Source organism: Eulemur rufifrons, chromosome 16 (genome assembly GCF_041146395.1).
Source record: "Eulemur rufifrons isolate Redbay chromosome 16, OSU_ERuf_1, whole genome shotgun sequence".
Lineage (NCBI taxonomy): Eukaryota > Metazoa > Chordata > Mammalia > Primates > Lemuridae > Eulemur > Eulemur rufifrons.
This window is the reverse complement of record NC_090998.1, coordinates 53,212,505-53,225,157: the sequence shown is the minus strand read 5'-3', so window position 1 is coordinate 53,225,157 and position 12,653 is coordinate 53,212,505. Positions and strand designations below refer to the sequence as shown.

At 39.1% G+C, this 12,653-nt stretch overlaps 1 protein-coding gene and 1 pseudogene across 1 annotated transcript in view; both read right to left on the bottom strand.

Moving 5' to 3' along the window:
• The window catches only part of NUP107 (nucleoporin 107), a 39,951-nt gene extending 31,320 nt beyond the window's left edge, over nt 1–8,631 (bottom strand). The window contains exons 1-5 of the mRNA XM_069489463.1: nt 8,571–8,631; nt 6,757–6,848; nt 6,170–6,256; nt 5,387–5,502; nt 1,607–1,751 (exon numbers count right to left, since the gene is read on the bottom strand). Of these exons, the coding sequence (XP_069345564.1) occupies nt 1,607–1,751; nt 5,387–5,502; nt 6,170–6,256; nt 6,757–6,848; nt 8,571–8,578 (448 nt within the window). The 5' untranslated portion in view covers nt 8,579–8,631. The remainder of the gene's footprint in view (nt 1–1,606; nt 1,752–5,386; nt 5,503–6,169; nt 6,257–6,756; nt 6,849–8,570) is intronic.
• Nucleotides 8,632–9,246: 615 nt separating this feature from the next.
• On the bottom strand, nt 9,247–10,128 carry LOC138397309 (large ribosomal subunit protein uL30 pseudogene; annotated as a pseudogene).
• Nucleotides 10,129–12,653: the final 2,525 nt, after the last annotated feature.

Genomic DNA, 12,653 nt, shown 5'->3' with positions numbered 1-12,653 from the left:
GGAGAATAAATACACTTTACTACAGTACTGTATAATACTTAAGGTCTCTTAAAATGGAATTCTTATATTTTATAGATTCAGTAGAAAGCATTTTTGAGTCACTCAATATTTGAGTACCTATTATTGGCAGATACTAAAAGGAAAAAAAAGTGATGATCAAAGTGTTAAGAGCAGGGCTCTGGAACTAAATTGCTTAGTTTTAAATCCTAGTGCCATCACTTCCTAGCCAGGTGATCTTAAGCAAGTTACTTAATCTCTTTGACCAGCAAAAAGTTTTCTTTCTTCTAAAATGGGAATAATTATTGGAACTATTTAATGGACCAGGACAAGGATTACATGAGTTGATGTTTGTACAGTGGTTAAGCACATTAACCAGCATTCATATATGTTAGCTTATGATGACAAAAAATGATGAAGAATGTAATAACAATGTAGAAATATATAGACACTAAAAGTAAATGTTTTTTTTTTTTTCCCCCAAAACAGAATGGTAATAACCAAGCTGAAACTAACAAGATCATACTACTACCTGAGAAAACACTGGTATGGTCTAGGCCAAAACAAAACACATCAACAAAGTCAGATTAAAAACTGACCCTGTATCTACAAAAAATAGAAAAATTAGCTGGGTGTGGTGGTGCCCATCTGTAGTCCCAGCTACTTGGGAGGCTGAGGTAGGAGGATCACTTGAGCCAGGAGTTTGAGGCTGCAGTGAGCTATGATAATGCCACTACACTCCAGCCTGGGCAATAGAGTGAGATCCTCTCTCAAAACAAAAAACAAAACCAAAAACAACTAAAACTATGGCTGGGCATGCTGGCTCACACCTATAATCCCAGCACTTTGGGAAGCCGACTGCCTGAGGCCAGGAGTTCAAGACCACCCTGGGCCACACAGTGAGACCTCATCTCCACAAAAAAATGTTTTAGAAATTATCTGGGTGTGGTGGCATGCGTCTGTAGTCTCAGCTATTCGGGAAGCTGAGGCAGGAGATCACTTAAGCCCAGAAGTTCAAGGCTGCAAGGAGCTATGATCATGCCACTGCACTCCAACCTGGGTGACAGAGCGAGAACCCGTCTCAAAAAATAAATAAATAAAACTAAATACTAAGTCTAAACAAAAAGAGATACCCTTTAAACAGCACAAATAAGAAAATAATAAAAACATGAGCCTCATGTAATAACTTAAGAAGCTGTTATTTACACTAAAAAATGGCAATATGCTGCTGAGAACTAAGGTGAGGTTCTTAACCTTCTAGAGATAATGTATCGAATAGTGTAGCCATGACCATAACTAATTAGCTTAATGAAAATATATTATAGGCAGAAGGAAGACCCTGTGAAGACACAGGAGAAAGCCATCTACAAGCCAAGGAGAGAGGCCTCAGAAAGAGCCAAACCCACCAACACCTTTATGTCACACTTTTAGACTCTAGAATTGGGAGAAAATAAATTTCTGTTGTTTAAGCCACTCCCCAATCTCCCAAAAAAAACAGAAAGAAAAAAAGAAAAATACATTATAATGACATTCAGAACAGGAGGAGACAGTTTCTTTGATCTTCATAAAATGAAAAGCTACTTTGTCACAAAGCTCAAAGCCATTTTACCAGCTTCTCCAGGATCATCCTCCCGTAACATAACAGCACTGAGAGTTATATCTTCTGTTACATTGTGGGGCTCCACGTTTGTGAAGAGCCCCAAACGCTGTGCTGAAAATGCAGCTGTCCAGTTACTGTCATCCAGATTAGTTACCTTAAAAAAAAAGAAAGAAAGAAAAATACAGGAAAGTGAGTTACTGTCATTGATTGAATAAATAATACTGAATACGGTTTAAAAAAATTGTACAGATGTATTTTTCATTTTTAAAGAACAGCCACTGGGGTTATTTTGTTAAGAAAATTATGTTTTTCAAAATTTTTTTCTTCTTTGTACTACTCCATGCTTTTTGAAGAAGCCAGTCACATTTTGTAAGTGATTTAAAGATAACATTATTATTGTTGCTCATGCCTGGATTTTAAATAAAAGTGATTTTTTTTTTTTTTTGTTGAGACAGAGTCTCACTTTGTTGCCCAGGCTAGAGTGAGTGCCGTGGCGTCAGCTTAGCTCACAGCAACCTCAGACTCCTCGGCTTAAGCGATCCTACTGCCTCAGCCTCCCGAGTAGCTGGGACTACAGGCATGCGCCACTATGCCCGGCTAATTTTTTCTATATAGATTTTTAGTTGTCCATATAATGTCTTTCTATTTTTAGTAGAGACGGGGTCTCGCTCAGGCTGGTCTCGAACTCCTGACCTTGAGCAATCCACCCGCCTCGGCCTCCCAGAGTGCTAGGATTACAGGCGTGAGCCACCGCGCCCGGCCTAAAAGTGATTTTTAAAAAACTTTTTGTTATGGACATTTTCAAGCATGTTAAAAAGAATAATAGAGTAAGCCTCCATGATCCCATTGCTCAGCTTTAGCACCCACCAACATCTGACTGATTTTGTTTCATCTACATCCACATGTACTTCCCTAACATTACTTTAGAATTCCCTGGCCGGGCGCGGTGGCTCACGCCTGTAATCCTAGCACTCTGGGAGGCCGAGGTGGGCGGATCGTTTGAGCTCAGGAGTTCGAGACCAGCCTGAGCAAGAGCGAGACCCCACCTCTACTAAAAATAGAAAGAAATTATATGGACAGCTAAAAATATATATAGAAAAAATTAGCCGGGCATGGTGGCACATGCCTGTAGTCCCAGCTACTCGGGAGGCTGAGACAGGAGGATCGCTTGAGCTCGGGAGTTTGAGGTTGCTGTGAGCTAGGCTGACGCCACGGCACTCACTCTAGCCTGGGCAACAGAGTGAGACTCTGTCTCAAAAAAAAAAAAAAAAAAAAAAGAATTCCCTGATATCATACCATTTCATCCATAAATACTTCAGTCCATCTCTGTGAGACATAGTAAGAGTACAATACTAATAAAACATATAACCAACACACACAAGTAATTTCCTTTATTTCAAATATTGATATTACATATACTCACATATTTCACTTCCATTAAGTGTTCAGATTTCCTCAGTTGTGTCAAATTTTGTGTGTTTAAACCAGGATCCAAACAAGGTTAACACACTGCATTTGCTTGATACAGCTCTTAAGTCTTTTAGCCTATAAGTTCCTCCCTAATCCTTTTCCCGTTGCCATTCATTTGTTGAAGAACAACTGGGTCATTTGTCCTGTACAATTTCTGAAAACTGAAAAATTGAGGTGAACCTTATTGAGATAGGACTTTATTTTACTTATTGATATTAGCCAATAACATTTTACAAAATGTTATTTTGTAAGATTCTGTCTCAAAAAAAAGGTAAAAAAATAAATCAGTCTTCCCTAGGAAAAAGCTAAAGATGGGTGCTGGGACCTTATATATTCTTGAGGTAGTAACTATGGGATGAGGATTGCTTAGCTGCAGCTTCTAGAGACTGATTGCCAGTTCACTTCCAAGTACTTAGCATTATAAGTATAAGGATAAAACTGAACATCTTTTTTTTTTTTTTTTTTTTCCTTGAGACAGAGTCTCACTCTGTTGCCCAGGCTAGAGTGAGTGCCGTGGCGCCAGCCTATCTCACAGCAACCTCAAACTCCTGAGCTCAAGCGATCCTACTGCCTTAGCCTCCCGGGTAGCTGGGACTACAGGCATGCGCCACCATGCCCGGCTAATTTTTTCTATATATATTTTTAGCTGTCCATATAATTTCTTTCTATTTTTAGTAGAGATGGGGTCTCGCTCTTGCTCAGGCTGGTCTCGAACTCCTGAGCTCAAACGATCCGCCCACCTCGGCCTCCCAGAGTGCTAGGATTACAGGCGTGAGCCACCGCGCCCGGCCAAAACTGAACATCTTAAACAACGACATTTTATTTTCAGAAAAATACTTTGGTCCAAAATCAAATCTTGGTAGCCAGATATATGGTAAAAATATCAACATAGCAAATAATTTTACTTCCTTTAGGGCAACCTATATGCAAGACCACCTGTCATAGCTGATATTAAAATTAGGAAAATAAAGTGGAAAAATATCTTTGACTACAAAGTAATTTTATAATAATCAGTGCACATTTTCTCTGTTCTGACCTTTAAGAGAACCACAATTTTGCTATTAATCTTATAGTTCTGAGGCAGTACAATCATAAAGCCATCCTCTTTTCCTTAAACCCAGAAATGGCTGATTCACTTATATTTTTAGTAACACAAAACAGACACTGCCAAAATAACCAGTTTCATAAGCAAAGTAAAATTGGTCAATGACTAGATCATTGTTTAGTTATTAACACTCCAAAAATCCATAAGACTATAATAAATTTTATTTATTTATTTTTTTTTTACAGAGTGTCACTCTGTCACCTGGGCTAGAGTGCAATGGTATGATCATAGCTCACTGCAACCTCAAATGCCTGGGCTCAAATGATCCTCCTGCCTCAGTCTCCCAAGTAGCTGTGACTACAGGCACACGCCACTATCCCTGGTTAATTTTTCTATTATAGAGACGGGGGTCTCACTCTTACTCAGGCTGGTCTTGAACTCCTGGCCTCAGGCGATTCTCCAGCCTCGGCCTCCCAAAGTGCTAGGATTGCAGGCATGAGCCACTGTGCCCAGGTGACTAGAATAAATTCTAAAGATTGATTTCACCTTCTGTGACAAGGAGAGGTTTTACACAAAAACTATTCTTCAAAAAAACACCTAATTTAGACAATTTCACATGTGCATAAAAATCTCTGTGCCTTTTTAATAACACAGAGCTAAAGATAGAAGAAACATTTTGTCTTCCTTTTGGTACTAAATATGCCATAATACTCTACTAGTCCAACATAACTCTTCTGTTTCCTTCTTCTTGGATATAATTCTTTCTTTTCTATAGAGTATTTTTAACACACAGCTGAAGTCATTCTGCATCAGTTTACATAACATTCCATCCATTACTTTCAATACTGTACCACAGTGATTCCTAAAGAGCATCTTATCTACTTTTTCCTATTTTCTCTTTTATCCCCTTTAATACATTGTCTCTCTTCCTCATGAAATTCTTCATCTATCATCCCTGGATTCCTACTCTTCTATGCTTCAAAGCAGGGCTCAGCTTTTATAGTCATCAGCAAATGACCACAGAATATATTTCTTCTGGTCAGCAAACTGCCAGATTAAAACAATTTATCTGCACCTAAATGTTGCTGTTGTCACAGTTTCCACCTGTGACATGAGATGTGTAGGGTTTTCAGTTTTTTGAGTGTAATCAATCATTTCAATCCACATAACCTAGAGTTACTTTTATGATATGACTTTAATTTTAATTAAAAGGTTTTTAAGCCAAATATTATACTTTTATAAAAAGGAGTTTTCAGCCCTATTTTTCTACATACCATGGATAGATTGCCCAAGAACCCTGAAGACTGTGTAAGCCGGGGAGACCTCCCTCCTGTTCCAAGAATGGAGGAAACATCTGGCTGCCTTAGTGAGCTTCGGTTTGGTGGGGTAACTACAAACAAGAGGTTAGTAAAAGAACTCAAGGTGCATGAACGTTGATTATCAAAATAAAGTAAGCAAACAATAAAGAATAAACAATGTTTGTTTTCAATTACTTAGATTCTAACCTAATAGATTCTAACCTAATAAATACCTTAAATGTTAACATTTCCATGATACAAAGATTTAATTTATTTTTCTAAATTTGACCTCTGGATACTACTGAGCCTATCAGGAAAAATTTTACTGTAAATACAGATGCTTTCATTATAACATAAATGAGCAGTTAAAGACATTAATGACTCAATGGATTCTGCATATTCTAATTTTATAAAGTATACTGAGGCAATATATTAATAGTATAGCAGGCATGTACTATGGAGTAAATAGATCATTGAATCCTAGTTCCATTATTTACATATTTATTACCTATATTAAATGTTTTGCTTCCAGTTTTGGTAAAATAGAGATAACGATAACTATGTCATGGTTACTGTATATTTATGTAAAGTACAGTGCCTTGCTCATGGTAAGATTTCAACAAATAACTGCAATCATTATTATTTGTGCTTAATTATTGATACTGTAACCAAATACTATAGTTATTATGTATACAGTAATAATTAGCCACTATTATAATTATTGTTGTTATTAAATGCTTTAAATGCAAAAAATCTTACAAGGCTGTCGAAATGAGCTGGGTGTTCGAGGAATAGCCTGGTTTCTTGGAGTAGTATTACCAAAATTATCCTCTTGGGATGCCCGAACTGTAGAAAAGTTAAGAAAAGTTTTCTATGTAGAAAAAAGATCATTAAAGTTGGAATTAACCATATTTTTACTATACAAATTATGTATGTAAATATGTTTTTCAAGAACAAGGTATTTTTCATTTTTCTATGCAAAGAGTAAATAACTATAATTCCCTCTGCCATTTAAATTCTCAGATGTCAGTCTTAGATAACACATTGAAATAAGAGTTTTTAGTCAGATTTCCAATTAAAAAAGGAAGCATAATCTCAGTAGAAGGTAACTGTAATATGATAGCAGTAAAATGGAATATCCTTATTTTCAGGGAAACATAAATCTTAATCTCACTAAATTTTAGCATTATATTTATAAAATAACCTATCTGTGGAGTGAAAAAAACTAATTTCTACAGGATTTTATTATAACTAACATTTAATACCCCTCATAAAGAGAAAATTCTATGACATTGAATCCAAATATGTTGCAATTTTCATAATGATGCTTAAAATGCAAAGGATACTTAAAACTCTTTTTTGAGCACTCTGTTTCCGTGCAGTCCGCGTCACCTCTGCCTCCCGGATCACAGGCGATGACATCTCTCCAAAGCCACTCCTAAGGCAGTATAATCAAGCTCATGTAAATAAAATGAGAATGTAGCATTTACAAAGAATTTTATCATCATTATTGATGCAAAGGACCGTGAGTCAGTTAAGATATAGGCCATTTCAGTAGCCAACTCTTAGATTTTTTTTTGCTGAGAATGCCCTCTCGGTTCCAAATCCTGCTTACTCCTCAAGGTCCCACTCAAATCTTACCCTCACAAAGACTTCTTTAACTTTCTAACATGCAATATGTTATTTTCTCCTAGAGAATTATTTCAACACTTGGAATCCATGTTATAACACTGTTTTAGGTAATTGCTTCATAAAGGTAAATCTTTCCCCTGTTGGATTGAGGAATTAACTAACTGCAAGAACTCTCTCTTAAAAGATTTTCTGCAGTTTCCAAAATACTTCAAACCATGGGTACCATTAAAAAAAAAATAGAGCTGGTGAGATAGGAGAGTAAGTAAAAGAGTTCTAGTAAATTGGAGAGAAATGACCCTTCAAGTTATTTCTCCCCAGGGTCTCTGTCTCCTGTCCCACCACCATCATTCTCACTGAAGGTCTAGAAACTAAATCGTGTGGATTAAAAGACCTGTGCTTTAAGACAAGAATCTAACATGCTTTTCCTGCACTTAAAACCTTCAGATAGCTCTCTCTGGCCTATAGAATCAAGTTCAAATTTCCTAGCATGATACTTACAACATGACCTCAGTTGAGGGGTTCAGCCTTATATTCAGCCACAAGCATCACTCCCATACAAACACACTGCATGTGACCCTTCAGCTACACAAAGTATGTACTTTTTCCATATCCTCACAGCTTTGAACATGTTGCTTCTTTTACAGAGGCCTACATTTGCCCCCTTTCCCACCTGGTGAACACCTACTTACTCCTCAAACAGCCTCATGGAGGCTAGAGGAGTCACACAGATCCAGGTTGACAACCTGGTTCTTCTTATTAGCTTAACTTTGAGCAAGTTCCTTAACCTCTTTTAGCCTCAGTGTTATCTATGAAAAGATGATGACAGTACCTATCTTCACAGGATTGTTTTTAAGATTAAATGTTCCATGGCAGTCACATAGTTGGCACTCAATGTTTTTGAGTACTAATAATTCTTCAAAGACCAGAGAGAGAGTTACCTTCTTTGAAAGGTCTTCCTGATAGCTATCGTGACAGGGAGACTTAATTGCTCCAAAACACTTATCACCTTACACTGCTTGGTTGTCTCCTCCATTACACAAGGAATTCCCCAAGTTTAAAGGCCTGGAATAACTAATCTTTGTTGCAGGCAGCTAGCAAGGTGCCCTGATCCTCGGAGGAACTCAGTAACTATCTGATGCTGGCACCTGGAATCAGAAAGTCTGGCCTGAGATCCCCAGCATCGTCACTAACTGGCCTTGTGATCTCAGGCTGGTCTCTTAGAATCTTGAATGCCGAGCCACCACCTACCCCGCCCACCCCAGTAGCGAACGATGCTGCTGCCTGAAAGCACCGAACAGATCTTAGAACGTGGAGCGTAGTGGGAAGGTAGGGGATTACCACTATCCCCACCCACACCAAGCGGCCTTTCCTCCATCAGTTGCCGAAACTCCCAGCCGGGGAAAGGTGTCCTAGGGGTAGCACCCGGGACCTCCTCGGCTTCCTCTGGGAGTCCGGTTTCGCCTATTTCCTTCCGCCGACAGACAAGAGGGACAAGACTCCGGACTCAGCTGTCACCACCAGAACTGACCTGTCCATGGCTACAGCCTTCTCCACCCAGAACCAAGCTTGGCTCCAGCTTAGCCACCGCGTTTCAGCCTTCCCGCTCTCCGGAAACAAACCCTCCGACCCGGAAGCACCCTCTCGCCAACACGGCCCCAGAGAAAAAGGGTGGGGGAAAAGAAAGAGCGTTCCCACCCAGCGCATGCGAAACTTCCGCCTACAACCGCAGGCCCCGTGAGCGCAGGCGCGAAAGTTTGCCAGTGCCTGAGGGTGCTGGGCGGGGCCGAGCAGGACCGGGGCGGGAAAGGGGCGGGACAGGGGGCGGGACAGGGGGCGGGCCCGGCTGCATTTAGCCGGGACTCGCTGCCGCCGCTTTGCCAGACCAACATTTGTGGGCGTGGTCCAGGCGCTGGGTTATCCTACTGGGAAACATAAAGTATATTGATAGTCTGGAAAAATGTGAAGTCATTTCCTGGTATTCTCTGTCAGAAAGCGCCTGTTCTTGGAATTTAGATGTACAGGCTCTGCCCCACACCTTGGGGGTCTCTATTTCAGTGCACTCACCTCCTTGAGGTGTAATTTTTGACATTGTTTTCCATAATTGCTATTTGTCCTTTATTTGGTAGTTTTTCCCTTTTAAAGAGAAAAGGATTACCTGTCTTAAAAATTCAAACAGCAAGCATAAAAGTTGATGTTATTGCCTTCTATTTCAAAGTGCCATCTAGGCAAAAAGTAGTATATTCTGGTCTGGAAGGAATCAGTTTTGTTTGGGTTTTTGTTTTTTCCAATTTGAAAGCAGTGACTTTATTAGCTGGCCAGGTTACAAAAATAATGGTAGACACCTTATAGTTCGTCCATCTAATAAATCTGTTAATATGGTCTTTTCTGTTGTTAACATCTCCACCTTCTACAAAATAGGTGGTTTGTTTCTTCATTCCACCTTGTGGGGTAGATAATTTGAAGGGTCACAGGAAGTTGTTTGACTCTTTGAAGCATTTTCCAACAGTATAAATTTCATGACTGAGATTCTCCAGTCAGATGATGCCATATTTACCAAGAGATTGATCTAGCAAAGAGTTATCTGTCAAAGCAGTTCGCTTATTGATTCTACCATAACCACACTTGTAGCTCAGTTCATTTACTGATTGGAGGTTTTGGTTTACCCATGCAGTATATGGTTAAACAATTCTCAGCCATATTAATTGACGCCTTGTTGAGTTTAGCAAAGTTGCCACTGAAGATCTGGTGGAAACAAAGAAACTGCAACACCTTTCAGACCTCTGGGCTCATATCACTGATATCTCTGATCCTGATGACAAATGACAATTTGGGTTCCACAGGTACATAGAAGTTGCCAGCTTTTCTTGCCATCCTAGCCATTGGAATCTCAGTTCTGTACATCTGCCTGTATTCTTTATGATAGTGCTTAGCTTTTTCACAGGTACAGGTTTCTTCTCACCTTTCAAAGCATCTTTTGGGCAAATTGCTTTTTCAGGCACTTGATCTTCAGCTCTGCAAAATTCCTTTTTCTTATGGTTTTCTGACATATCAGGAATCTTCTTTTTCTTCTCTTCAATACCCTCCATGGTTCCACCTGAAAAAGAGGAAATCAGTCAAAGTTTTGCTTTAGGCATTTACATTCTGCTCTAATTCTGGGAAATGTGGTTCCCAGGAAGGCTTCTTCATACCTTATCCGCTCAAAGACAACATGGCATTTTGAAAAAAACATGACTTTGGGCTCGATCTAGACTCACATCCCCTGTGCGTGTGGATTCCTCATCTGTAGAATGGAGATAACGATACCTTTACTGCAGAGTTGTAAGGATTAAAAACAAGATGTCAGGTGTACACTGTACAAAGCAGGTCATTGAAGTGTTAAGGGGCTCTCTCATTCTCCTCACCTCCTAATTTTCCTGTCCAAAAGTACATTTGTTCTTATGGAAAGTGAAATGTGGTCCTGATGATTTTTGTCAGTGCCAAGGCAAATTTATTCAAAGTGTGAGCCAGTGGCCCAGGTTCTTGCCATGTGTCCCCAACTGAATTCCAATCTGTTTTATTCATGTAATGTACTTAAAGTGTACTTGATGTGATTGACCATGAGGCACACAATAAAAAAGAAGAGCAGTTTTAGGGCCAAAAATTAGCACTATGTTCAATTCATATACAAAGAGAGAAAACTTGTTGGGAAGTGCATTGAGTTTCACTTTTGACACATTTAGGTAGGCATGAACATCATACCTTCCCTAAATATTTCAAAATATGTTCATTTGATTACCTTAAAACTGTGTGGAATAAACTTATGTGGTGTTTATTATATACATGGTAGTTTTATAAGGGCTGTGCAGAAAGCCTCTAGCCATTGTTACCGCAACGAGAACATATTGCATGGCTGGATACTTTCCGGACAGCCCTTGTATGTTTAATGTTCTTGATTGCAATGACAGAAATTCACTATGGTTAACTTAAACAAAAGGGAATTTACTGGAAGCATATCAGGTGCTCGTGGAATTGTTAAGAAGCTAGAGAAAAGGTCTGGGACAGCATAGCTCCTAAGGAGCTAAAGGCCAGAAAGCAACCATCCCAAAGATACTCAAAGCTGAACTATCTGACTTAGAGCACCCTTCACCTCCCTTATCCCCAACAGCTGAGGAAATCAAATATCATTACACACCCCCACCACCAACTTTTCATTTTGAAAAATTTCAAACCTACAGAAAGGCTTATCTAAAAACAGTACAGATAGAGGTCAATATACTCTTCATCTAGAATCACCAATGGTTGTATTTCCCCACAACTGATGTCTCTCTTTTTGTTTTTCGCTGAACTGTCTAGCCAGTTATAGATATAGTGACACTTCACCCCTAGATACTTCAGCATGTATCTCCCGTTAAATAAAATTTATAGGGGGCCATTGTTTTGGACTGAGCTCATGCTAGGTGCCATGTAATCAAACTGAACTTTAAAATGATCCCTGTAGTCCCATGTACTCTGGAGGCTGAGGCGGGAGGATTAGTCAGGCCCGGGAGTTCAAGTCCATCCTGGGAACATAGTGAGATCCCCATCTCTAAACAAACAAACAAAAATGGACCAGTTTTCAAAAAAACAGGAGATTCACAGCAACGCATCAGAAGATGCCCAGTCTACAAATTGACCAATCTGCTTTTTGTTCTTTATTTCTGCTTTCTTCAGCCCTTTTCTGCCTATAAAGCCCACCATCTCTGTTCCGTTCACTCAAGCTCCCTCTGTTTTGTAGATGGGATGCTGCCTAATTCACGAATCACTAGTAAAAAAGCCAATTAGATCCTTAAAACTCAATTTGTTGAAATTTTATTCTGTGGCTTTCCTCAAACCAGAACAAGACATGCTCCTAGTTAGTCACAATAAAACAAACACTCATAACAATTAATACATACAGAATACTATAATTAAAATGCAAACTTCCCCAGTTGCTCCAATAATGTCCTTTATAATTGCCCCTCTATGTACAAGATCCGATATAGGATTATGCATTAATTGTCATGTCTCTTTGTTCTCCTTTAATTAAGAATAGTCACCCAGACATCTTTTTTTCTTTTAAGTCATTGAACTCTTCAAGAGTTCGGACGAGTTTGCAGAATCTTCTTCAGTTTGGATTTATCTGATTGTTTCCTCATGATCAGCACTTTCAAATACATTGAGGAGGCAGGGTTCAGGACTGCTACATAGGTGCTGTTGAGTATTTCTTACTCCCACTAGATGGTACATGGTTCTGTTTGTCTCAGTTTCAAAATCTGCTGAACTAACCCCTCCCAAAGCCCCTCCAAAAGAAAGCGTCCAATCACCTGATGCTCCTCTCTAGCTGCTGTCTTTTCTTTCTCTCTCCTTCCCTTCTCAGCCAACTTCCATTTTGCTAAATTTTAAATAACTAGTACTGGTCTTCTTAGTAAAAATCCAATACAAGTGTCTCTTACAGAAAGCTAAGAAAATAGACATAAACAAAGAGAGAAAATGAAAGAATTCCTATGATTCCATGGGCTGTATCTACATACAGTTGCATGAAATACCCTCCTCAAGGATTACTCGGCTAAATCCACTTAATTCACAAAACCAAGAGAGTTAATAATATATTGTT